Here is a 27911-nt window from a genome sequence, read left to right on the forward strand (position 1 = left end):
TGATCAGCAATTTCTAATTTTTTGAACAAAATTTACAAAACCAATTTTTAGGGACCACATCACATTTGAAGTGACTTTGGGGGGCATATATGACAGAAAATACCCAAAAGTGGCACCATTCTAAAAACTGCACCCCTCAAAGTCCTCAAAACCACATTCAAGAAGTTTATTAACCCTTTAGGTGCTTCACAGGAATTAATGTAATGTGGAAGGAAAAAATGATTAATTTCTCTCTCCTCTGACATGTATCTTATGTCAGATAACAGAGAAATTATTTTAATAGCGGGCACACTTTTTTTTTTACGTGATCGCCGTTATTCATTGAATAACCGTGATCACGTGATTGGGGATCGGAAAAACCGGCCCTGATCGTGTTCTCCAAGGTCTCAGCTACCCCCGGTAGCTGAGACTCCAGAGATTTTCAGACTCTGGGAGGCGCTAAACCCCTATGAGGAAATAAGGCCCCTTAGCAGCCGCCATTTTAATGTGTATTGAAAGTCGTTAAGGGGTAAACTATCAGTGGTTTGTTCTGGAATGTACACTGTTATCAATGGTGTAACTTGATTGTTTGTAGGCGCCAATGCAAAAGTTCCAACGGGGCCTCCAATTATTACAAGTCTTTAATAGTAATGGTTTAGTCATATGGGCCAAAGGGACCTTTTGGAGCTCCCTAGGTTCCAGGGCCCAGGTGCGATTGCAATCCCTGCACCTATTTTAGTTATCACTATATTTACATATGCAGTGTAGTGAGTGCAGCAGTTGTAATACAGTGCTCCGAATGCTGAATCCTGTGTAACCCCACCCACACCACTGATTGACAGTTTTCTGTCTACACTGTACATTGACAGAAAGCTGATAATGAGTGGTGGTGGCGGGGTAACATGGAGCAGGTGACTAGGAGGCATGAGACACCTAATCCTGTAGTGATAATCTCCTGCTGATAAAACACTGATTTTATTGACACAGCAACACACAGCCTATTAAGTGACACATCACTAGAATCGGGGTCTCTGCCCCTACATAATGCTGATCTCAGATTAAAGAGCAAAAACCTGCTGACAGATTCCATTTAAATGGTGTATGGAAAGCCAGGTGTTATGAATATTCCAGAGCACCTTAATACTTTCATCACTGTGCTAACAAACAAATAGTCCCATTCATCTGTGTGAATTGTTTTGGAAGTAAAGCAGGGTTAGATCACCCTCATGTCTAACATAGTAAAAATGAAAGAAATATCCCATTTACTCAAAACAAGATATGTAGGCCGTGTTTCATTGAATTTTCAAGGATTCAGCACCTTGCAATCTCAACAATGCATATGTGAATATGCTAAGTGTCTACCAGTGTTTGCCCAGACTAATGCAGCAACATCATTTTGGGTATCCTTTCTAGATTATTGGAGGAAACCAAAGTACCTACAAAAAAATACAAACTTGCATGCCACCATGCCTAAATATTGTAATGTCCCAGATAAATAAATTCCAAAATTAAAAATATGCAACTTTCACAAGGTGATCATAGGGAAAGTTGATAGCTGCTACAGTGCTGATCACCATTATTGGCACTTCATAGACTGTACAATATCTTCAGAAATAAATAGAAATGTACCAAAGTTATATCCTCAGGATTTTTTAATTAGTGGTCCAAAGTAATACAACAATAAAACATTGTTTTTCAACTTCCATGTTGCAATTTCAAAGGAGAAACAGAATAAACAGAATGTATAGCAATAAAGGCACCCCTAATTAATACTTGGTTGCACACTCTTTGGCATTGCTGACAGCCTCCAAACGTTTCTTGTCGCCATCTATACGCTTCTTGCACTTCTCAGCTGGAATTTTCTCCCACTCTTCCTTTACAGTTTGTTCAAGCTCTTGAATGTTTGCAGGGGTCTTTTTCCCAGTGGCAGATTTCAGCTCACCACAAAGATTTTCAATGGGATTGAGGTCAGGACTCATTGCTGGCCATTTTAAAACAGTCCATTTTTTCTTTTTCAACCATTCCTGTGTAATTTTGGATGTGTGCTTTGGGTTATTGTCTTGCTGGAGGACCCATGATCTTCGACTCAAACCAAGTTTTATTACACTGAGTAGGACATTTAATTCTAAAATCTCTTGATAATTCTCTGATTTCATGATTCGTGTGATACGGTCCATGCCTCCAGTATCAGACGCAGCAAAGCAGCCCCACAGCATTATAGATCCTCCGCCATGCTTAACTGTTGGTAAGGTATTATTTTCCTTATAAGCTTCATTGCGCCATATGTAAACAAACTGTTGCTTTTCATTGCCAAAAAGCTATATTTTTGTTTCAGCTGTCCACAGAATATTTTACCAGAAGGATTGTGGTTTGTCAAGGTACTCTTTGGCAGAGATCAGTTGTTCCTTTTTATGCTTTTTATCAGCAATGGTTTCTTCCTTGGCCTTCGCCCATACAGCTCTGGTTGGTTTAGTGTGTGGTATATGGTACTTGTTGAAACCATGACCCCAGACTGTTCCAGGTTGGCCTTCAGGTCTATGGATATTTGACGTGGTGTTTTTTTCCACCATTCGCACCAACCTTCGAAGACATCTCTTGTAAATTTTACTCTTTCCCAACGTCCAGGGAGGTTCTTGATGGTTCCATGGTTGGCAAACTTCTTAACAACATTGCACACTGTTGAAACTGGGATACCAAGGTCTTTGGAGATGGCCTTATACCCGTTGGAAGTCTTGTGTTTGCTAATAACAGCAATTCTGATGTCTTCAGACAGCTCCTTTGTCTTCACTATTGTAACAAAAGAACACGTCCTACCATGTGGCTTTTTAAAAGTCATCATTCATTGGCTAATTCATGTCACATGGGCATCGACAATTAATCACAGATGAATCTCTTTTGTGATTTACCACAGGCGAGTCAAAAAATACAAGTGTCACAGCAAGCTTTAAGTTTTTCTATTTTTCCATCCTATTGTTTTTTGTTTTAAATTATTGTTTATCATTTGCTCTTTACAAAAAAACTGTTTCACTTGATTCATTTTTTTCCAGGAGATATTCCACATTATGTACTTAAACTTCATGGGTGCCAATAACAATGAGCAGGACCCTAAATGACAGACCTCTTTAATCACCCCCCTGTCACAACATAATACCCTCTATGGCTGCGTGCCTACGATGCGTTGCAGAAACGCTTAAAAAACGCATGGTAGAAGGCCTGCCATGTCCCCCAATGATAATCCGCATGTGCTGTGCACATTCTGCGGAAATTTCCGCTGCGGGTTATCATTGCGGGAAAAAAACGCAGCATTACCAATTATTTTGCGGAAGCGCTGCGTTTTCGCTGCCATTGACTTGCATTGGAACGCTTGGAATCCGCATCACTGGATCTGTACATGTGGAATCCAAGCGTTTCAATGTGCGGATGGTACCCGGGTCTGGAGGAGAGGAGACTCTCCTCCGGACCCAGGTACCATAGAACCTGTAAAAAAAAGAATAAAATAAAAAATAAATATGATACTTCCCTTCTGATGGCCCCCGGTGCGCTTGTCTTCGCTTGCCGGCAGATCGCGGTGGACTGAAGGACCTGCGCTGACGTCATTTAGTCATGTGATGGCAGGTCCTTCAGTGTACCACGAGCTGCCGGCAAGCCAGGACGGAGCGAATAAAGACTCCGGGGTCCATCGGAAGGTAAGTATATATTTATTTTTTATTTTTTACCATTCTATCGGTCACACTATATAAATCCATGCCGGTTGCATGGATTTATATAGTGTGACCAAGTTGTCAAGCACTTTCCAAGTGATGCTAAAATCGCTTGGAAAGCGCTTGACAACCCGCATGCGGAAATACATGTAAAGAACGCTTCACATCCGCTTGTCCCTGGCAGGAAAACGCATGTACAATCCGCATGTACAATCCGCACGTACAATCCGCATGCCTTTTTTTCTGCCAGGGAGATGCAGAAATGCTCAGGAAAAATCTGGAGCATTTCTGCATCGTGGGCACACAGCCTATCACAGGATTCCCTTCTGTTTGTCTATTCATGTGTGGAGATACTGAATCTTCACCTAGACATACCGTCTTGCATTTGTTCTATTCTTCTGCACATAATGTCTAAAATTTTTTGCAGTTATAAAAAAAGATTTTTTCAGAAATCTGAATCATGCCTTATGCTGATGGCATCAACCTTCTAAGATGATCAAACAAAAAGGATGAGTCAATGAATGATTCAGCTGTACTCCACTTCCTCACAGCTAGGTGCTATCAGGCTGAACTAGCGCAATCACAGGTACTATAGAAGGAAATGTTCCTTAGGCTTTATGCACTCAGGTGTATTTGGAATCCATATCACAGGATCACGAATACTTTGTTAATGTATTTCAATGCCTACTGCACATTAAATATATTCACTCAGATCAGTCCACGGTGCAGTTTACAGAATCAGCTACCTATCTTAGGCACATACACATTTGTGGGATGAAGTGGGAGCACAAGACCAAATCTATAAAGACCTGGGTAGACCATACAACCTACACTTTTCCTTTATGTATCATTTGGTCTTTACTCATACAGTGTTTTTTAAAGGGAACCTGTCAGCAGATTTTTGTATCATAAACCAAACACATCTATTTTAGGTCACTGTAATGCAGATTAAATCTATAGCTTCTTTTTTTTTGTAATCTTTGCTTCCATTCCAATCCCTTATCCAATTTTTATGGAAACAAGGCACAAGGGCTGGAGGCTTGGCCCGACACTTACATTTCCACAAGTCACCAACTATTCTTGAACTTCAGGCAGCATGTTATTCCATTACACACTGTATATAATTGTTCTGTATTGGTTGCCAACGGCATCTTAATTCACGCTATATGAGGGGCCACAATATACAAGTTCCATTCCACAAGCCACTGCATAGAATGAATCGAATAACTAGTACAAACAATGCAGCAAATATAAAGCCAAGCCTGTCTGTAATCTCTGTGTACTGTCCATTATATAGGTGTTTCCAGGATCTGTGTAATGACTTATAGAAGAAAACACATTAATAGAGGGATTTAATATTAAGTGCAAGGCATCAAAGACATAATAAAGGAGGCTTCTATACCGATCCCCTTACAACTCTACCACATGATGAGAGACATAACTCAAAAAGTAGTAACATGTTGAGTCTCGCTGTTTGCTCTCTACATATAAGAGTAAATGATTTTTTTTAATCTCAGTTTCCTGCCACATACTTCATTATAGCGAGTATTGTAATACTATATAATACATGAAGTATATCCACTATGCGAAGAGAAAAATTTTATTGGAATAGTCACACTGACACATTAGACCATTGCATATAGATAAAGTGTTATGCACACGCCCGGGCTAAGCGGCGTGTGCGTGTGATTGGTAGTGATTCCACTGGACCGTGCCGGAGAGTGAATGCCTGGAGGGGCGTGACTAGGTATTCACCCGATCCGACCAGGGTCGCACGACGGCATACGACGCCAGTGCACCAAGGAGGAACCGAGCAGAGGGACCAGGTGCTACTCCAGGACAGACCCCGGACACGGCTGTTGACCCACACAGGGGAATACAGGAACAGGCTGGTAGGCTGGCACACAGACTGGTGGGTATAGGCAGGCACGACTGGTATGCAGGCAGGCGGGTATGCAGGCAGGGGGGTAAAGGCAAGCACAGCTAGAGTGCAGACAGGGAGGCACTAGCAGGTAGGAACACAGGCGGGATAGGACCCAGTACACACCGGGACTAAGGAACAATACAGGCAGAACAGGTAAAGGACAGGAGAGAGTTCAGACTGGAACTGAGTGTACGGAGGAGACCGACACTGCAGAGGGATACAGGAGCGGGTCTGGGAATACGGCCCCCAGAGAGGCGGAACGAACAGGCAAGGAGCGTGTTCAGACAGGACAGACCAGACACAGGAGCGGGTCTAGGAAATCGGCCACTAGAAGGCGGAGCGAACAGGCAAGGAGCGTGTTCAGACAGGACAGACCAGACACAGGAGCGGGTCTAGGAAATCGGCCACTAGAAGGCGAGAGGAACAGGCTAGGAGCGTGTTCAGACAGGTCAGACAAGATACAGGAACGGGTCTAGGTAATCGGCCCCTAGAAGGCAGGAGGAACAGGCTAGGAGCGTGTTCAGACAGGACAGACAAGAGAACACAGAAAGGACTCAGTTCAGACACGGGAACTAATACCGAAAAGCAGGAGACATACAGGACTCAGTTCAGACACGGGAGCTGATACCGCAAAGCAGGAGACATACAGGACTCAGTTCAGACACGGGAGCTGATACCGCAAAGCAGAAGACATACAGGACTCAGTTCAGACAGGCCTGGAAATACAGCCTCCAGGAAAGGCAGACAAGGAAACAAAGAACGGGACCTGGCACCTTCAGAGTGCAAGCACACACTGAAGGAAACACTATGCTCAGGCAGGGATAGAAGGGAGCTGCTGAGCTATATACCAAGTGACAGACAGCAATAGGCTGAGGACGCACAAGGGGTGTGACCCACAGCAGGTACAAAAGGCAGGAAGTGATCGGGCGCCGCCCTTAAGCAGCAGAAACAGACACAAACAGACAGCATGGAGGGAAGCCAGAGAGACATTCTGGACAGGAGATCAAGTGCGCCCTCTTGCACAGTGGGAGATGGACCACCATGCAAGGACGCCGCCAGGTATGTTACAGTACCTCCCCCCTTACGCCCCCTCTTCTTCAGGCCTGCCAGAATCTTCCGCAGGGAATTCGAGGACCAGTCGTTCACTGGGTTGGAGGGGGACAGAGACTTGAGGGTAATCTCTGCTTCGAGGTACATCTTGTCAAGCTCACAGGAAAAAATAGACGGGTTATCAGGTACATAATGAGGAAAAGTCACTGTCTCTTTGTTATCTGGTGGTATCCCGGAGGATTCAGGAAACAACTGGAGGTCCTCCGCCGGGTCAGAAGAGTGCAGAGGCTCAGAGAAAACAACTGCTTCAGAGTACACTAGGTCAGACTCACTGGAGGAAGCAGGCGAGGTATCGGGTACCGAGTATAGGAAAGTCTCTGTCCATTCACCACCAGGTGGCACCCCGAAGGGTTCTGAACACAACTGGAGGTCCTCCGCCTGGTCGGAGGGGTGTAGAGACTCGGGAGTAACCTCTGCTTCGGAGTACACTAGGTCGGACTCACTGGACGAAGCGAGCGAGGTATCAGGTACAGGATATAGGAAAGTCTCTGTCCATTCACCACCAGGTGGCACCCCGAAGGATTCTGAACACAACTGGAGGTCCTCCGCCTGGTCGGAGGGGTGTAGAGACTCAGGAGTAACCTCTGCTTCGGAGTACACTAGGTTGGACTCACTGGACGAAGCGAGCGAGGTATCAGGTACAGAGTATAGGAAAGTCTCTGTCCATTCACCACCAGGTGGCACCCCGAAGGATTCTGAACACAACTGGAGGTCCTCCGCCTGGTCGGAGGGGTGTAGAGACTCAGGAGTAACCTCTGCTTCGGAGTACACTAGGTTGGACTCACTGGACGAAGCGAGCGAGGTATCAGGTACAGAGTATAGGAGAGTTTCTGTCCTTTCGCTACCAGGTAGCACCCCGAAGGGTTCAGGAGACAACTGGAGATCCTCCGCCTGGTCGGAGGGGTGTAGAGACTCGGAGGTAACTACCACTTTGGGGTACCCATTGTCAGGCTCACAGGACGAAGCGGACAAAGTATTGTGTACCGGGTGTAGAGAAGTCTCTCTCCATTTGTCATCGAGTGGTATCCCGGAGGGTTCAGGAGGCAACAGGGGATCCTCCGCCAGGTAGTAGAGGTGCACAGACTCTGAGGTAACCACAGCTTTGGAGCATCCTTGGACATGCACACCGGTTAAAGAGAGAGAAGCATCTGATGCCGGGTGCAGGAAGTTCTCCTGTGTGGAGTCTGGATGGGCAGAAGTCTCTTCAGCCAGGAGAACTGGTGCACTACCCACGCACATTACCCATTGGGGTTTCTCCGGGATACAGGGAGATGAAGCTTCAGTAGGGACTTCAAGGTTGGGGTCAGGAGGTCTCAGGGAGGACAGACCCTGGCGTGACGGCTTGCCTCTAAGTCTAGCACGTCTGGACTGCCTCTTGAGGTTGAGAGAAGTATTCCGGAAAGCGTAGTCACCCTGTGAGGATTCTGGGTGGGCAGTAGTCTCATTGGGCTGGAGGACTATTGCGCTACCCACACACATTACCCGTCGGGGCTGCTCCGGGATATTGGGAAGTGAAGCTTCAGCAGGGGCTTCAGAGTTAGGGTCCTCGAAGACCATACGAAAGGCCACCAGGAAGGCCTGCAGGTCAAGGATGACAGGATCCCATGCTTCCCATAGGGGGGTGACCCATTTCAAGGCATCACCCGCTAGGTAGTCAATCATAAAGGCCACTTTAGCCCAATCGGAAGGAAAATAGAGAGGGTAGGCCTTAAAGTGTAGCATGCATTGCTCCACAAATGCACGACACTGTCTTGGATCCCCATAGTAACGTGGCGGATCCGCAGGAACGAGAGCTGATAGATCCATCTGGACGGGTGCGTAATTCGCCTGGAACTCAGCTAAAGGGGGAAAAAAATTTATTTATTTATTTTAATGCATGTATTCGCTGGAAAAACTTCTCAAAGAGCGAAGGCCGTGGGGCTCAACGGGAACCATGGCCTGAGCATGCTGTTATGCACACGCCCGGGCTAAGCGGCGTGTGCGTGTGATTGGTAGTGATTCCACTGGACCGTGCCGGAGAGTGAATGCCTGGAGGGGCGTGACTAGGTATTCACCCGATCCGACCAGGGTCGCACGACGGCATACGACGCCAGTGCACCAAGGAGGAACCGAGCAGAGGGACCAGGTGCTACTCCAGGACAGACCCCGGACACGGCTGTTGACCCACACAGGGGAATACAGGAACAGGCTGGTAGGCTGGCACACAGACTGGTGGGTATAGGCAGGCACGACTGGTATGCAGGCAGGCGGGTATGCAGGCAGGGGGGTAAAGGCAAGCACAGCTAGAGTGCAGACAGGGAGGCACTAGCAGGTAGGAACACAGGCGGGATAGGACCCAGTACACACCGGGACTAAGGAACAATACAGGCAGAACAGGTAAAGGACAGGAGAGAGTTCAGACTGGAACTGAGTGTACGGAGGAGACCGACACTGCAGAGGGATACAGGAGCGGGTCTGGGAATACGGCCCCCAGAGAGGCGGAACGAACAGGCAAGGAGCGTGTTCAGACAGGACAGACCAGACACAGGAGCGGGTCTAGGAAATCGGCCACTAGAAGGCGGAGCGAACAGGCAAGGAGCGTGTTCAGACAGGACAGACCAGACACAGGAGCGGGTCTAGGAAATCGGCCACTAGAAGGCGAGAGGAACAGGCTAGGAGCGTGTTCAGACAGGTCAGACAAGATACAGGAACGGGTCTAGGTAATCGGCCCCTAGAAGGCAGGAGGAACAGGCTAGGAGCGTGTTCAGACAGGACAGACAAGAGAACACAGAAAGGACTCAGTTCAGACACGGGAACTAATACCGAAAAGCAGGAGACATACAGGACTCAGTTCAGACACGGGAGCTGATACCGCAAAGCAGGAGACATACAGGACTCAGTTCAGACACGGGAGCTGATACCGCAAAGCAGAAGACATACAGGACTCAGTTCAGACAGGCCTGGAAATACAGCCTCCAGGAAAGGCAGACAAGGAAACAAAGAACGGGACCTGGCACCTTCAGAGTGCAAGCACACACTGAAGGAAACACTATGCTCAGGCAGGGATAGAAGGGAGCTGCTGAGCTATATACCAAGTGACAGACAGCAATAGGCTGAGGACGCACAAGGGGTGTGACCCACAGCAGGTACAAAAGGCAGGAAGTGATCGGGCGCCGCCCTTAAGCAGCAGAAACAGACACAAACAGACAGCATGGAGGGAAGCCAGAGAGACATTCTGGACAGGAGATCAAGTGCGCCCTCTTGCACAGTGGGAGATGGACCACCATGCAAGGACGCCGCCAGGTATGTTACATAAAGTAGTATAAAATTATTATTTTAGTATCACAAATGCAGAAATATCAAATCTCCTAAGTAATTTATGCTTCAATATATGTTATTTACATGAAGCTGTCATCTCTCTGCCCTTTTTGATCCTTTCAGTTGGAGTGATCACCGAATCTTATGCTTGTATACACACCCTTTACAGTAAGTGTAATTATGTACTAATAGGTAAATATTTAAAACCAGTTCTACATGATAGCTAAAAGTCAAGCTTTATAATGGGGCCACTTCAAAGATTATACTAAATTGCTGCATTATCATCAATTCCTTAACAGCATAATTTTCTTGTACATTAGAGATAGCACCTGCACTGCTATACTTGCTCCACTGGTGTAAAGGGGCTACAGTAGTACTTGGTGCATGATGTCGCTCATCATGATTAACCAGACACAGCAGCTCATCCGTTCATGTGCTTGTTTCTGCTACTGCAGTTCAGCCCCATTTTCTACGCTATGCATAAATAAACATTGAAGGGTGCCCCTTTAATCTCTTGGACGGTGGGCGACCTTTGTATAGTTCTCCCCTAATAACACATTGATGCCTACCCTAAGGATAGTTTATCAATGTATATTCTGTGTAATGCAGGTAGGGGGTGGATGCACTGTGCAACAGGCCAGGTTTTCCCTGGAGGAGGGTGACAAAGCGACTACCTGATATTCACTAGAGCCTCTGGTGGTGAGGTTAGGCTTGGCTGCAGGTAGTCGCCAGGTGCCAGGCCAGGGCAGTCCCCGCATCTATAACAGCTGACCAGAACCAGAAGGTCAAAGGTATTGTACAGGAGGGCAAAGACAACTCATGATCAAACAGTTAGCCAGAGTCATGAGCGGAGAGGTCAGACAGGATGGAAAACTAGCCGGGTCGGTAATGAGAATCAGACTACAGGATAGCATGCATGGGAACAAACTGTGTAGGAACCAACTTTTGGGCGTGAAATGGTGATGGGGCTGCATTAAATAGAACCAGCTAACATGGCATAGGCTGGGGAGCCAGATCTCTGCAGGAAACAGCAGGGTTAAATTCCTGCAGAGACTGGCTACTCCTCCCTAAGGCGAGATGGCAACACCATGCTGTAGCAACCGACAGGAGAGGAAAGAAGAAATTAAAATTTAGTGAAACGGCCTGCCACGAGGAGAAACCGCACGGTGAGTGGAACTGTGCTGATGACCCATGCAAGTTGCCACCATGACAGTACCCCCCACCTTTACACCCCCTTCTTTCTTGGCCTGTCCGACGAAGAAACATCTCCAGGATGACAGGAGCACAGATATTCTTTGCAGGTTCACAGGATGTCCTTCACCTCAAAGACGTCTGAGGACCCCTCAGAAACAGCAGAAGCAGAGGTAGCTGGAGGCTTCGAGAAGCGGTTCAAGACCACCGGTTCAGGAGAGAAACATGGAAGGCATTTGGAATCCATAGATTCGCAGGTATTTGAAGTTTGTAGATCACCGGATTAAGTTGCTTGAGGACTTTGTACGAACCAAGGTAATAGGGAGCAAACTTGTACGAGGGCACCTTCAGACGAATATTTCGAGAAGACAACCAGACTTTATCTCCAGGCTGATACTTTATCTCCAGGCTCATGGGAAGAGATGAAGTGGCGAAGGTAGCCCTTGAGGATCTGGTTTACCTGATCCACTTGCCCATTGGTCTGCGGATGGTACGTGGAGAAGTCCAGCTGGACATTCAGCAGTTTAAAACAAGGCTCTCCAAAATGTAGAAGTGAACTGGACTCCATGATCAGAGGGAGACTATGGAGACGAAAAATATGCTGGAAGAACTACGTGGCAAGCTTAAGAGCAGAGGAAAGACAAGTCAGAGGTTTGAAATGAGCCATCTTAGAGAACTGGTCCACAATGACCCAGATAGTGTTGCAACCCTCGGAGAGGGGCAAATCCATAGCAATTGTTGCCATGGAGCAGAAGGAACTGGTAGTGGCTGGAGAAGACCAACAGGCTTATCCCTGGAAGATTTGATTCTTGCGCATTGTGGACAAGCGGTTACGAAGTCCCAGACATCCTTGACCATCAAGGGCCACCAAAAGCAGTGAGCAATCAGTTTGGTGGACTTGCGTATGCCCATATGACCACGAAATTTGGACTCATGCCCCAGGCCAGAATTTTCTTCCTTCTGACAGAGCGGACAAAAGTCTTGCTCGGAGGAATGTCCTTTAAAAGGACAGGGGCTGCCTCAATAATCTGGCTGGCCGGAAATGGCGGTGGACAGACTTGACAACTGGGTTGCCACCACATTGATGTCCTGCATGAGCTCGTCCTGACGCTAATGCTGAGAGTGGACCTCCTCATACAGCACGTGTACTGTCAGCTTGGGGTCCCTGGATCCTGACTTGTCAGCAGGGTCCATAGCCCGAACGTAATGTAATGCTGGGGTGTGCGGACCCACTGCACCGCGGGCCGGGCTTACCCTGGAGGGGCATGACTAAGCAACTACCTGGTGTTCAGGTTAGGCTTGGCTGCAGGTCGTTGCCAGGTGCCACTCCAGGGCAGTCCCCGGGTCTGCAGCTGCTAACCAGAGGGTCAGGGGCGTGGTACCTAAGGGAAAAGACAATGCCTGGTCAAACGGTCCGAGGCCAGGGCAGGCAGCACAGGATCAGTATGACTAGCCGTGATCAGGAGCGGAGAGGTCAGACAAGATGGAAAACTAGCCAGGTCGATAACAAGAATCAGACTACAGAATAGCATGCACGGAAACAAACTGGGTCGGGCACAAGGTTTGGGAGAGGAATGGTGGGAGGAGCTACAGTGGCGACCAAAAGTTTTGCATTTTTTTTGAAAAGTGTATTTACTTCTGTCTGGTTGTTGTGATGCCATTTTCCTGGTGATTTTAGTAATCCGGAAGCAAATGGTTGTCAGCTATAAGGACAAAAATTGTGTTTGACATTGTTTTATCCCTTTATGTGTTAGTTTTCAACATTTGCTGGGCCAAACATTTTGCATATTTTGTCATGGGCAGTTGAATTTTGCCTAAAATATATATATATATATATATATATATATTGTTATGTGTGTTTTTAGGTTAAAATATGGCAAAGACAAATTCAAATTTATCACCAGATTTCAGGAAGCTTATTATTCTGAGAGTGAAGTCAGGCAAAATCCAAAAAGAAGTAGCTATGGAATTCAACTGTTCTCAGAGTCAAGTGTCACGTATATTAAAGAAAGAAAAATAGGGTTATGGAACAGCTGGCAAACCTAGAAATGAATGACCATGGAAAACTTCCTCCAGAGTTGATCACATTATTAACAAAAAGTCAGTATCTGATGTCCATAAAATTTCTATACAGATTTTGCACGAAATGAAAGAAGAATATGGAGTAAAAGTGAGTCGCCAAAACTGTGGTGCAATGGCTAAGAGCAGTAGCGTTGAATGCAAGAGTTCCTGTCGAGAAGCCTTTCATCTCTGCAAAGAACCGGAAGGTCCGACTTGTGTTTGCCAAAGTACACAGCCAATGGAAAGAGACAGATTGGTCTAAGGTGTTGTGGTCGGATGAATCCAAGTTCAATCTGTTTGGTAGTGATGGCAAGCACTATATATAACGCCCAATTGGAAAACGTAATGATGTAAGGTACCAAACACCTACAGTGAAACATGGTAGTGGCAATGTCATGGTTTGGGGCTGCTTTTCTGAATCTGCCATTGGTCCTCTATATAGAATTGATGGAAATATGAATGTTACAATGTACAAGGATATACTGGAGAATGTAATGCTGCCACATGGTAAAACCAAAGTAGGCAGTGGATGGTAATCCCAGCAAGACAATGATCCTAAGCACACTTCCAATTTAGTAAAAAATTGGTTAGCAAAGAAAAATGTTTGCCTGTTGCAATGGCCAAGCCAATCGCCTTATTTAAACCCTATAGAGCACATTTTGGATGAGTTAGGGCGACGAGTTGGGGCCTGTACCCATAGTAATAAAGATGAATTGTTTGCAGATTTGCAAATGGAATGGAGCAAGATCCCTCAAAATGTCTTGAACACCCTAGTGGCTTCAATGCCCCGTCAGTGTGGTGCAGTAATTAAAGCAAGAGGTTATGCTATAAAATACTAAGCTATGACATTGTAAACAGTGAATTACTCACTATGTTATGAGCAATAAATAGTATATGCAAAATGTGGCACCCTGCTACTACAGGTACCACAGGACCCAAAAGGGTGCATGGACGGACTTCTCCACAAGAGGCCCTCACTACAAACAGACAACTCCACCCTTCCACCTCAGACCACCAGAGGGAGCCCTGTTAGGGATATATATATGGAGGGTGGAGTCAGGCAGTTCAGTTTGAGAGACAGTGTGCTGGCACTTAGACCAGTGAAGAAGCAGCACGTGAGCTGCTGTGTTCTGAGGGCCCCGAGTGTGGCTGGAGGCAAAGAGGAGAGGAGAAAGGAGTTAAGGGGGCAGAGGAGCATCACAGGCTCACCCCAGAATACAAACCGGACACTGGGTCTGCGCCTACAGAGTCCTCTAAACCCAGTAGGGATTACCGGCATACAAGGAGGATTACAGATCCCTGGTCGACCTGAAGCTAAACCCTTTACAGGACTAGGAACCACGAAGGCCTCAGCGTCCAGTGATAGTGGTTGCCAGAGAAAGGTCCTACTACCAAGCGACAGGTGAGAGAACAACACAACACAGAAGCTAGGCCCAGTTGCGGGCTGGCCAGGAGCTTAGAGAGAGGGAGAAACAGACCAGGAGGCCTTATACCCGCTCACTGGGGAGAGTCCTGAAGTGCACCCTTCCTACCAAGTACCCTGGACCGTACCTGACATCTGCACCAGTAAAGGTACTGAAGTGAATCTCCTGTCTCTGTCAGTTACTCCTGCTGCGCCATCTCTTCTGCACTACAACGCCCAGCATCACCATCTGCACCTACACTGCCCTGGGGCTGTGCTCTGCCTGTGGAGAGCCACACCAACCCCGCTGCCCTAACACCTGCCCCGGAGGTCTGCAGCAGCGCTGGTACCTGTTACCAGAAACTACAGGTGGCGTCACGAGACAAAAACTGTTACTGACCAAAAACCCCTTTTTCAAGAGAGACCCCAGAGTATGGGCCCGGGAGCCGACTACCGTGACATCCTAAACAAGGTAAAAGGCCCGGGTACCGAGTCCCCTATATCCCCCTGGGTGAGACAAAAACTTTTGGAAATCAGTTTTCTTTAATTAAATGACCATACCTATATTCAAAAGCATTTTGGTTAAAATTAAGGTCTTCCATGATGAATACTTCATGCTCTTTCAATTCATCACCAGGGAAATGGCATCACAACAACCAGACAGCAGTAATCACACGTTAAAAAAAAAGCAAAACTTTTGGTCGCCACTGTACCTTAAATAGAACCTACTCGCATGGGATAAGCTACGGAAGCAGATCTCTGCAGGACACAGCAGGGTTAAATTCCTGCAGAGACTGGCCATGCCCCCCAAAGAGCAGGAGGAAACAAACTTTAGCGGAAAGGCCTGTCGTGAGGAGAAACCGCACGGTGAGTGGGGTGGCGCTGAAGAGTCATGCAAGTTGCTGCCGTGACTTTCTGATACCAGAACAGTACAGTATGCTACATTATTCCATCCATCCGGTAAAAAATATTTAAGAAAAATACACTTCATGATGGATCATGTTAGATCTCTCATCTCTCTGCTGTAAAAAAGCTATGGTGCCATTGTTAACAGTCTTATACAAACATTTCCTTCATCTAACTAGATTTATGATGCTCCCTCCCATGAGACCTTTGTCATTCTCAGTAAACAATCTCCATGTGTGTAATTTGTCAAAATCCATGTCCAGAGCTTCAGTACAGCTGGAGTGACTGACAACACAAGGTGCAACAAAGCAGATGGGTACCATGGATGGATATATACATAAAAATGTATATATTTCACCCACATACTCTTTTTCTCGACAGCAGGGATTTCTAACCTTTCTTACACCTCCAGTGTGAAGGCTATAATTCCCTGGGTATGTCGTTATAAAGTAATAATATCACAAGTGCCCCTTTATGAAGTACTTATGCCCTTAGTACACCTTATAAAGTAGTAATGCTCTGAGTGCCTCTTTATAAAGCAGGAAGGCACTGAGTGACCCCTGTTATTAAAGTAATAATGCCCTGTGTGCCTCCTTATAAATTAATAATGGCCTTAAAGGGGTATTCCCATCTGCAAGATCCTATCCCAATATGTATAGGTGCAATAATAATAATATTAGCAAATATCTCCAATTAGAAATGTAGTATAGTATTTTTGATTCGCTATGTCTCTTACCTCATGTGCAGGCATCACAGGACCTTAGGTATTCATGGTTACGACCACTAGCAACTAGCTAACTAACTGTGACTTTATCAGTGGATGTAACCATGGATATCCAAGGTCCTGCAATACCTGCACATGAGGAAAGAGACATAGCGAGTCAGAAGAACTACACTACATTTCTAATTGGAGGTATTTGCTAATATTATTATTATTAGATGGGCATACCCCTTTAATGTCCCTTAAAAAGTACTTATGTACCAAATGCCCGCTTCAGGGACAAACATAATATTGGTTCAGCCTGTGCAGTTATACTGGGGCCCGGAAGGTAAGGAATCCCACTTCCACCTCAGAAGCAGGTGAAATTGTGAATTATAGTGAGCTATTGGACTCCAAAGTGCCCATATATTGTTTTTGCACAGGGGCCCACTTCTAGCTGTCTCCACTCCTGGCCCCCTTATGAAGTACTTGAGTACCGAGTGCCCACTTATAAAAGTAGTACTGCACCAAGTACCCTTTAATAAAGTAATAATGGCTTGCGTGTAACTTATAAAGTAATTATGCCCCTTCCATACCTGCTTAAAAAGTAATAATGCCCCTTAAATGTTCCCATTACAAGTAATATTGCATTGAGTTCCCCTTATCAAGTAATATTGTCCTGAGAGCCAACATAATTAGTAATAATACCACCTGAGTGCCCCCTCAACAAGTAACAATTCCCCTTGTTGGATAGGTGAGAATGACCCTCACCTGAGCAGACAATGGCGAGCCACACGTCAGGGTCCCTGTTTGGGGACGCCTGCCTTACAGTATACACCAACAATTGGGCCAGTTTGTTAGCATGCCATACCTTCAATATAATAATTGTTTATTTTGTACCAAATGAGAGATAAGATAGTAAGACTGCATAAAATTCAATCTCAACCTGTTATACAGTGTTGATCAAGGTGAAGTCAAAATAGCCCTTATGAGGTCGCTGCCAACTATTCTCATATGATAGGGAAAAAATTTCCCAGATGAACAACTCCCCACGTCAACAAGGAATCTTGGCAAATTTAGTGCATAATATATCTTAAAAAATTTACTTTAGATGAATTTAAACATTTTGTGATAGCAATGAGAATATGGCACAACCTATCACAAGTAAGAAAAATAAAATCACATCTTTGTGAATTTATCATCAGGTTTTTACTACCCTATCTGAGAGAAACATGTAGCAGCCTAGACCCTGATTCCAGCAATGTATCACTTACTCGGCTGCTTGCTGCAGTTTTGATAAAATCACAGATTTATCTTCGGCAGATCTAGCAGTTCTCTGAATGCTGAGCTCTGTGTTACCCCACCACTGATTGACAGCTTACTGTGTACACTATGCATAGACAGAAAGCTGCCAATCAGTGGTGGGGGCAGGGTTTTACAGAGCTCATTAATATGAAGGTTTACTAGTCCTCTGGTGATAATCTCCTGATAATAAAATAGTTATTTTATCAATGTTACAGCAAGCTGCCCAGTAAGTGATACATCGCTGGAATCAGGGTCTCTGTCTCTACATTACACTATTCACAGATTAGGTAGCAAAATACTAGTGACAGATTCTCTTTATTCGCCCTTGTCCGAGGATCTCATATGAGAGAAGTCCTACAAGGCAAGCTCAGTTGTATTAATATAGAGGTCATGATCTTCGTGCACAGAGAAGTGTATGAAGGAAAAAGTTAGAAAAGCGGTGTAATGTTGTGTAATGCTCTCTACTTTAGGGTGGCAATGGAGGATAACTTCATCATGTTTTGCGCAGTGATCTGGATAAATCAGCTGAGGAGAGAATCTCGAATTGGCCAACTAAGAACAAAGGCTAGAAGGGAAGGCCGAGGATCTCCTCCCCCTCCTCAGAAACATTAGAAGGAAGCTCAGTTACCATGGCAACTAGAAGAATGGCTGCTCAGGCTTTTGTTTTGCCATGGAAACAGATCATGCAAAATCAGCCTGCATCTACCTACTTAATATCCCACTGCATCTATATAAGAGCTACCGGCACTTCTTAAAACACATTCTAATTAGATTACTCTGCTCTTAGATCTTAGTCCATGTAAATGTACCTTTCACAACAGGGTGGGGTGCTCAATTACACAAGGGCACAGGAATGTGAAGAATATATTCTATATGTGATAGATGGTTTATTACCATTCTACAACACTGCCTCATGTCAGGTATTAGGGATATGTGTGTGTATATGCATACATGCCACCACAGGTAAGTTATGAATGACATAGCCATAAACAGGACATTCTGCACATCATCACCAGCCAATACTTTGCGTAATCCTTTTGTTCTTTATAGTGTGATGTGATCCTTTGGCAAGGATACAAAAAAAAATGAAATAACCTTTTTCACTGCCAAGTTTGCTGACAAGGACAATTGTATACACCCTATCCATTAAATGGGAGGATTTGTGCTTCACCCAAAGGAGTAACGTGACTTTTCTGTAGTGATTGTTCCTATGTTAACAAAATAAAAGACCTATAGGTAATATTAAGACATTAATAGTTCAGTGTTATAGTGTTTTTAGAGAGCCCCCCCCCATGCCATTTTATGGATCTACCTGCGAATACTAAATTGGTTTCACATATGCAATGTCCCCATGTAAATTTACATAGATATCAGAATTCCTAACTCAAGATAGGTTCATCTGCTCAGCATCCAGTGGGTTAAATGGCTGATGGCAATCTTGGCGGACACGCTCTATGCTTTTCAAGGTAAGGTTCAGGTAGACAGGGGGACCACTATGAAGCCCCCCATGCACATTAGACTAATGTTGGCCAACCCTTCGATAGTGACGTGTGTGGACAGTATTCTAATGTGTATGCAGGCAGTGGACAGATGATTGTTAAAGGATTTGGCATGTCCAATTTCAGACTGCCAATCCTTTTGGTCTTCCTGAGATAAACTACTGCGAGAGATGTCAGGCAGCAGCTCTCTCATAGAGAACACAGGAGAGCTTGGCCAAACGAGTTCTCCTGTGTATGGGAGAGACGGCCGAGATAGCTGTTGGCCGAATGTTCAGCCGACAGCCATATAAGGTGTATGAGGGATTATGGCATCGACCCTAAAAATTAGCCAATCATTGCAAACTATGGTATCATGCATGACATTAGTACCATACAGAGATTGTTCATGTCTAAGGAACAGATATATAGTTTGGTTAGATATAGACAGGGCAAGCATTGAGACGAGCAGATGGTAGTCTACCACTATGTATTGTCATGTACACACCTGCTACTCTAACCACAGCTCTCTCCGCAGGATCCAAAACTGAGTCCTTGCTTTGCCTCTTCTTCTGTTCATGACGTGGCAGATTCCAAGGGAGAGTGTCACCTGGAGGACAAGGGGACAAACTTCCAGATCTCTCGCTCCGACATGACCTCTCACTACGATATGACCTCTCACTGAGGGTTTCTTCATCTGAAGATGACATGTCTCCTTGGAAGTATGGATGTCACTCTGTGAAATAAATAAAAAATTTCATTAAAAATAATCCCTTCTCCATTGTTTCTAAAGCAAAATAATGCCTATTGTTTATTGGAGGATATACCTCTGTAAAGGTTTATACGATCAAGCAGCCTGAAGAAAGTGCCTCAAGTCGCTCTTCAATTAAGAGAAATAACCCAGTATTATAGGGTAGAGAGTCAAGAGATGCAGTCATTATAACTAGAACAAAAGGTGAGTAGATGGTATTTGCAACAATGATAAAATGTCTGATAAAAAGTCCCATTGGAAATGACATCTAAGTTAAACATAAAAGTCAATTGAAAAGTAATGCAATGCTCGCAATTTAGGACTTATCCTCACGGTCCTCTATTTTCAAGCATATAGACTCTAATGATCTCATTCACACCTTCACTCAAGTGTAGGTACAAAACAGGTGACCACTTATCCATTAAGCCACACCACATCCGCCATCTAAGTTTAAGGTGTCTCCTGTCTCAGCTATCGCAAAATAGGATATAAGGAGACAAGTCATCCCAATAGTGAAGCTATGCGTAAAGTAACACAAGAAAGCTGGTAGACTCACAGGATAGAAACTTGTTACAATGCACAAATAAAATTGTGGTGAGATCAGCTGCCCGACTCAGAGTTTTGGCATTGCGGCTTTTTCCAAGGTGGTGTCTTCCACTATACCACTTCCTGCATAAATAATTGAAAATACTAGTGATGGGCCGTTCGTGACTGATCTAGCACAAAAAAAGAAAAACCAGGAAACCAGATTGTGGATGTGACATGGATTATTGAAGAACTGGACACCTGTTTTGTACTACACTTGAATGAAGGAGTGAATAAGATCATACACATGAAGATACTTTTCAATCACATGGGACCAGGTCAGTTGTGTGGAGCACTTCTTGCTACACCAGCAGTTGACCAGAGCCCAAAATGAGGCGATCATTTGACAGCTCCACCAAATGTATGTAGTCTGTGACTTTTTAAAATGTTACATGGCTGATGGTAAATGTCTGACCAGACGCACATATGCTCTGCTTTTGCATCATAACAATAAGGGGTATTTATTAAAGAGGTTGCCCCGTAGAGTGAACCCCTCTAAGGGCATATGGACGTTAGAGAGGTGAATCTCATGACTCTCTTTTTTGAACCAGATAAATCATCTGAACAGTTGCCTTGTAATACTACATACTACAGAAATATCTGACTCGCTTTGGCTTGCCACAGTAGAATATGTTTCACCATATTTGTTAAATAAAAACAAAATATTTTATTCCAGTACAGAATATTGGCAAATTTCAGTGTCAATAAGGCTGTAAATAAAGAGGAAAACATGCTGTGCAACATTTGACATGCTGGGCAACATTTCACTATTTTAAACCTTAGACATTAGTGACTATATTATTCTATATGGAGATGGAGTGTTCCACTTGCCCTTGTCCTTTAGTTTTTTCATGAGAGGACTTGATGAATAGGTACTGTATTGAAGATATATGAGAAAGATAATCAAGTGCAGTTTATAATAACTATGTTGGCAGATCAGGAGCATAGTTTAAAAAAAGTTGTACAGAACAGAATGTGCTTATGGATTGTGGCAAACAATAACCTTTAATTGTCCGATTATGCCATTCACCAGCTGAAAATAAACGACTTATGACTTTTCTACAAGATATTTATCAACTGCTGGATGCATCAACCATTGAGTAAACCTTTAAAAAGAAAAATTGGCAGCTTTCATTTTGCCATAGAGTGCCTGAGGGTAAACCAAATACTGTGCAGTAGTTGCCAATAAGTATGGAAGGTACAGGCTGAGGTCAGATATTGGCCATGGAAAGTAGTAGTAGCGGGGAATTTACCTAGTAAGTAATGTGAATGTTTTTTGTTATTTTTAAACTTTGCTGCTGCCATCTTTCAACTCCCAGACAACCCCTTTAAGGTTCCCATTTTATGATATGACAAGAGTATGAATTATTCGTGTGGAGGTGTTAACAGATGATGTGCATGAATAATCATGTAGGAACACTTAGATACATAAAGGAGCATTGTGGCTCTATACCTGACTGTATACCATAGCTGTGGGTGCTAATTACCTTAGCTGCTATAACATTGTGCAATATTCATATACTTAAAAAGCCAGAAACGCTAGGCTAAGACTTGTGCTGCCGCCTCCGCTAATAATAACATTTTACAAAGTCACCTTGTACAGCAGCCGTCACCATTAGCGCAGCTTCTATATCGTACAAGTGGGCAACTGTTCACAGTTTTCTGGAATAGATCTGGTACTGTAAATAGGGCACGTACATCAGCCGAATTTAGAAAGTGTCTGGATTACATTTTTTCACTGTGGTGACTTGGTTCAATTTATTGCAACTAAAGCTCCAGTGCTTAGATGAAAAGCGGGCACCGAGAGACACTAAATCTGATCACGGCTGACCTACTACTATACTTATACCAGTTACTGTTTTGAGTGGATGACAATCTATAGCACTTCCTAAAAAGTATATCACTATAGTATTGTTCCAGTGCAGGGAGGCCAATGTACACAGCAGTATGGCCATATACAAAATTCGTATTACAGTACATGTCTATAGCACGCAATCGCTAAGGCTTTACCTCCATGAGCTCTGATTTTATATGAAGGAATGCACAGGTCTTTTTATTAAGGAGCATCACAGAAAAAAAATGATTGGATGCTATATTATAGAGGATTGGATGCTATATTATAGAGGAATTTCACCTGGTTCTTTAGTTATCAAAGAGTGGTCAAAACACTCTAATAAATTTTAATAAATTTGAAGTAAAAAAATTATACTTGCTCAATAGACCTGCTACCTGGTTCCTTTCCTTAGGATGGTGCCTGCTAGTGAGAATGCTGGATGTGTTACTCAGGTTATATAAAACGGTTAGTGAAGTATATGTAATACTAATAGCATATCTGATGCCAATAGTATTATGGATTTATCTGCAGAAAACATAAGTTGGCTTGCTTTTAATGCCACAATGGTGTCCAGAACCTACTTAGTTAATGGATTATCCCAATCTTTAGAAGTTTTCACCTATTCATAAAATAGGTGGTAACAGACTAATAGGTGAGGATCTGACTGCTTGGGTCTCCACCGATCCTGAGACTGGGGCTCTGCAAAGACTGGTTGGAATGGAGCGGTGACCGGTGAACGTCACTGCTCCATTCATTCTTTATGGGGTCTGCTGGAAAAAGGTGAGCGGTGTGCTATATCATGAGTGAGTCATGCCACAACTAATTAGATCTACTGGGGATGCCAACATGTAGGAGGGTATTCACAGGGATCTAGTCCAACAGACATGGACTGTCAATGTAGCCGGTGGACAAAAGTCCTGCGAATCTTGTTGTTGAACTCAATTATACATGTATCTTTCCCTATTACACTTTTGTTAAAACCAACACTGAATGGAACAATATTTCTTTTGGATATCGACAATTTAAGAAGGCCCTCTTTTTTAGACCCAGCTGAGAGTTAATGCAAATAGCTGCTTCGCCTCTGGAAGACACAATGCAACTATGCATTAAAAGGCCTAAAGTTTCTACATAGTGACAACAGCTGATCACTTGAGGTTTAAATGGGTATTCCCATCTCCAAGGTGCTATCCCAATATATAGTAGGTATAATAATGAGAATATTAGGAAATACCTCCAATGAGAAATGCAGTATAGTGCTTCTGATAAGCTATGTCACTTAACTCATCTGCAGGGCAATGCAGTTGCTTAGGTATCCATGGTTACGACCACTAATATAGTGACAGTTAGTAAATTAGTTATTAGTGGACGTAACCATGGATACCTAAGCTACCGATTATGGGGTAAGCGACATAGCGAATCAGAAGAACTATACTACATCTCTACTTGGAGGTATTTGCTAATATTATTATTATTACTACACCTACTATATATTGGGATAGGTGTTAGAACCCTCCTGATTGTTTTTTTCTTCTTGTGTTTTGCAGTCACGTGACCATCTGCCTTTATATTCCAGCTCCGCCGTTTTGGCTGTGCTGGACTTCAGTGTTTGACTGTTTCTCTAGCCAGGTGCTTCAGTGCCTGTCTCTGTCAGTTCGCTTGGTTCTTCTGGGACCTCTAGTACCTTTTTGTCAGTTTGTCTTTTTGTGTTCTGCAACAACTTCTCTGTTTAGGAGGTGTTGCATTTTTGTTCCAGTCCTTAGTTCTTTTAGGGACCCCTCTCCTTGTGCTATAGGTCTTCGTTCAGACTAGCCGAGGACTAAGGCAGGTCTGTTCGCTAGCAACATGCAGCCCGCTACATCGTAGGGATTCAGCTTAGTCTTACTGTAGGGACAGCTTTCCCCTTTCTTTCCTTAGTACATGTTGCAGATCATAACAATAGGATTTTAGAGATGGGAATACCCCTATAAGCAATAATCCCTTTATTGGTCAGTTGAAAGCGTGAACGGGAATGAGCTGTTTAGTCACCAATGCATGTCTTAGCTGGGGTCTCCCTGCTTGTTCAGGTAGACTGACGCATAGCGAGAGAACTGTCAGTCTAGATGAGTTGGTGGGGATAGGCTCAATGACATATCTCTTGAACTAATCACATTGTCCCCTGCGCTGCACTTTAAAGTGAGTCTGTCATCCAAAAGTGAAATTGAACAATTTAGACATTTATAGGCAGTGCTCTGAATGATGTCAATCACCAAAAGGACAGAGGCGGCGTATTGTAATTAAGGGGGCAGAAAGGTGTACAGAGTCATTAGCCATGCCAAGGGTGCGCCGAAGCCCCCTTATTTACAGATACAATAAAACTGTTTTTCGATAAAATAAATTTGCTAAAACTACAATACATTGTTGATTTTACAGGGGCTAAGTTCCCTACATGAATATCTAAATAGTTCAATTTCAGTTTTGAGGTTGACAAATTCCCTTTAAAGTCTGTTTTTCTCTGAAAAGAGTAAAACCCACGTTTGGAATGCAGTAGATGATTGCTGATTAATGCTGCCTGTTTTTCGTAGATTTAGTAAGAACATGAATGTGTAAAAATATTCTTTCAAGGAAGGAAAACAGGGATAAAGTGTCACAACCAGAGGCAGTTAGGACAGTTCCATACACAGATTTTTTTTTATAAATTACTACTGCAGTTTTTGATACACTTTTTGGAGCCAAAATCTGAAGTGGATCCCGCAGGAAGCAGAAGTCTTTCCTCTATAATTCACATTCCTTATAATCTACTTCTAGCTTTGGCTCAGAAGTGCAAAACTGCCCTAAAAGGGATTTTCCAATTTAATTTGAAAAAAGCTTTAGAATATCATAAAATGTTCTGACACCTTGATATATGGAATGTGAAAAATTTAATTGTACGAAATTCTTATTTACTTCCAGAGACAAAAGTTTTGTCCTCATTATTATTGTGTATTTTTTTTATCTTTTTGTCCTCTATCTAGCCCTGTGGTTTTGCAGTTACTACTGTAGTTTCATAGTTTATGGGTGATAAAGAAAAACTCAAGCATGCTTACTAAATTGTTTCAATATACTACCTATACAATGAATTAAAGAGGTTCTCCAAGAAATGTGCTAAAATAAATAATGCACATTTAAATATAAACATTTATCTAAATATCTTCATTTTGCAAACAGGTATGGTTTATCTACTGTACTCTGTCAGGATTCCAAGATGGCAGTTACCATCAATCACACATTGGGGCAGTGTCCTGTCAGACATCGTGAACGTGCATTCCTCTGTTCACTGATCCTGTCAGGACATGGAGGAGTGGAGCCGGACTGGACAGAGGAACGTGGGTTCATGATGCCTGAAAGGACGCTGCTCTGATGTGACCTCTGTCTTGTGCTTCACGCAGCCCGTCCTGCTGCGTGTCCTCTGAGATCTAGGATTGGTTGTGATTGATGGCTGAACTGGACTGGGTTGGCAAAGGCCCCACCAGTAACATTGATTCTTGGGGCCCACTGTTCAGTTACATGCAACAATAACCTGACCCTAGTATACAAATTTATCTTTGCTTCTATGTAATATTAACTTGGCTAGCTTGTTTACTGAATAATTAGTTTATACCTTTTTCTGTAAATTGTGAATCAAGTGTAATAGCACTACTCATTAGCACTCCTTCACAGGGGCGGCCTACCAGAGGATTCTCCTGTTCTCATGTGGGCCAGTCCAAACCTGCCATCTTTAGAATCCTGACAGAGTGCAGTAGATAACACATACCTTTTTGCTAAATGAAGATATTTAGTGAAAAATGTAATATTTAAATGTGTATTATTTATTTTATATATTTATTTTAGCACATTTCTCAGAGGACCCCTTTAAGATACCTGTTTTAGAATTCCTGCAATTGACTGCAAATGGGTACAGACCCCCATTATCAGATGTTTATGGCATATCAAACTGATATTATATTAATATTTAAATGAGCTGTCAAATAATTACTATTATTAATAAGCCTTCAAACTCGAGGCATAGCTACTGCTCAGCATGGGGAAGGAGGGTGACACATCTGAGTGGGCACCCAACCCAAATGGCTCAAGTAAATATCTTTCCCTTTGGTGTCATTGCCCAGTGCCCTGCTAATCACCCCTCTTCTTTTACCCATCAGTGCATGACAAGCGGTGTCCTGTGCCAGCCCCTTTTCTCAGGTATAGCCCTCCCCTCCAGCTCATGGCCTCCCGTTGGCCCTGTCTTGCTGCCTCAGAAAGACAAGAGTGCTGATTTAGGTACATTCCTCATTGGCAACATGTGTGTATATAGTACATATCACCCCACCATGAAAGTGACCCCCACTACTCCTAGCTTATAGAAACTGTCATCAAACTGTGCTGTCCTACGTGAGTGGCACAACAAATTTGTGTTGTTTGGCTAATATTCATTCTTATGAGTCCACTGTATACAGACGGGAACATCTGCATGTATGCATGGCAGCCATTCAGTAAAGGGGTTGTTCACTTCTCAGACAACCCCTTCTTAAATACCATGTTCCCCAGTGTAAAATAAAAATTACAGACTCTCACCTCCCACACTGGCACCATTCCAGCAATGTTGGCGCTGGATCTCCCAGGGCTCGCATGACACTGTAATGTCACATAAAAACTGCAGACATTGTAATGCCACATAAGTCTGCAGTTCTCACACTTCCTTCGGACATCAGAGGTTCATATGAAGGAATTGTGAGTGCAGCAGCCCATCAGCGACTGGGACAACCCCTACGCAGACGCTTAATTCTTCTGGATTCATGTGATTTGTCCAAAGGTGGTGACATTGACGCGCCCCCTGGGCCATATTCTTTATGGGGAATATCCGGAGCCGGATCAGATGGGGGTTGTAGTCTTCCGAGTGGCTGTGACCCGGTCCGTGCCCAGGGTGTCAAACTGAGTTGTATGTGGCAGTCCTACAGATGTTAATAAGTTCTTAATTGTCGACTACGCCACCCGTTGTGTTGCGGTCACTGTGGCCGCCGCTGCAGCAGGGTCCGCTGAGGCTGGTGGTGTTGGTGCAGCTTGATAGGATAACCCCCAACGGGAGGGGTATAGCCTCAGGGGGATCAGGTGCAGAGGATGGGAGTTGTGGTGATGCAGGGTAGACGGCAATCAGAGACAGAGTCGGGTTATGCAGTTTAGGATGTTTACTCACTGCTGATGTTCTGGTCACTCCAGCTTCGAGTGACCTCCCGAGCCGTGCTGCGTCCACCAGGTTCTGGATCCAGCCAACCCCCAAATAAGTCCGGAGCGTGACCCTGAGCTCTCCTTCTGTCCTTTCTCTGGCCGTCCCCACTATTGATCCACCCAGGTCCAGCTCCCTCGGGCCTTCTGTTGGGAGACCCTTGGCCTCGGGTTCCCTGACCCTCCACGTGGTATGCCTTCGTGGTGGATGTGGTGGGTGACCGTGGCAAACGCTGCCCACGGTCTCCGGTCTCTGGCTGGGGTGTGTTTTTGCCCCCACCAGCTTGGGTTCCGGTACCCTGTGCCGACTCTTCACCCGGGGATTTAAGTTGGGTTCTTGGAGTCCTTTTCTTCTGGTTCCCCCTCTGGGTCTCTCTTCTCCTCTCTCACTCTGGGTCTCTCTTCTCCTCAGCTCGCTGACTTCCTCTCTGCAACTGACCCTGTTCTTTGATGGTGCCCACCTTATATACACC

The 27911-nt window shown here is 44.4% G+C and overlaps 1 protein-coding gene and 1 long non-coding RNA gene across 7 annotated transcripts in view; one reads left to right on the forward strand and one right to left on the reverse strand.

The window, feature by feature from the left end:
* The window catches only part of MACF1 (microtubule actin crosslinking factor 1), a 273827-nt gene that overhangs the window by 229996 nt on the left and 15920 nt on the right, over window positions 1–27911 (reverse strand). For all 6 annotated transcript variants that reach the window (XM_073665641.1, XM_073665631.1, XM_073665640.1 and 3 more), the window contains exon 2: window positions 19560–19787. In XM_073665641.1, coding sequence (XP_073521742.1) covers window positions 19560–19761 — 202 coding nt within the window. In that variant the 5' untranslated portion in view covers window positions 19762–19787. The remainder of the gene's footprint in view (window positions 1–19559; window positions 19788–27911) is intronic.
* Window positions 8647–19821, forward strand: LOC141215938 (uncharacterized). The gene is made up of 3 exons (XR_012284994.1): window positions 8647–9996; window positions 10135–10179; window positions 19590–19821. It is a non-coding gene; the product is annotated as an uncharacterized lncRNA (long non-coding RNA).

Source organism: Phyllobates terribilis, unplaced genomic scaffold (genome assembly GCF_046119375.1).
Source record: "Phyllobates terribilis strain yellow unplaced genomic scaffold, ASM4611937v1 Scaffold_2__4_contigs__length_985480577, whole genome shotgun sequence".
Lineage (NCBI taxonomy): Eukaryota > Metazoa > Chordata > Amphibia > Anura > Dendrobatidae > Phyllobates > Phyllobates terribilis.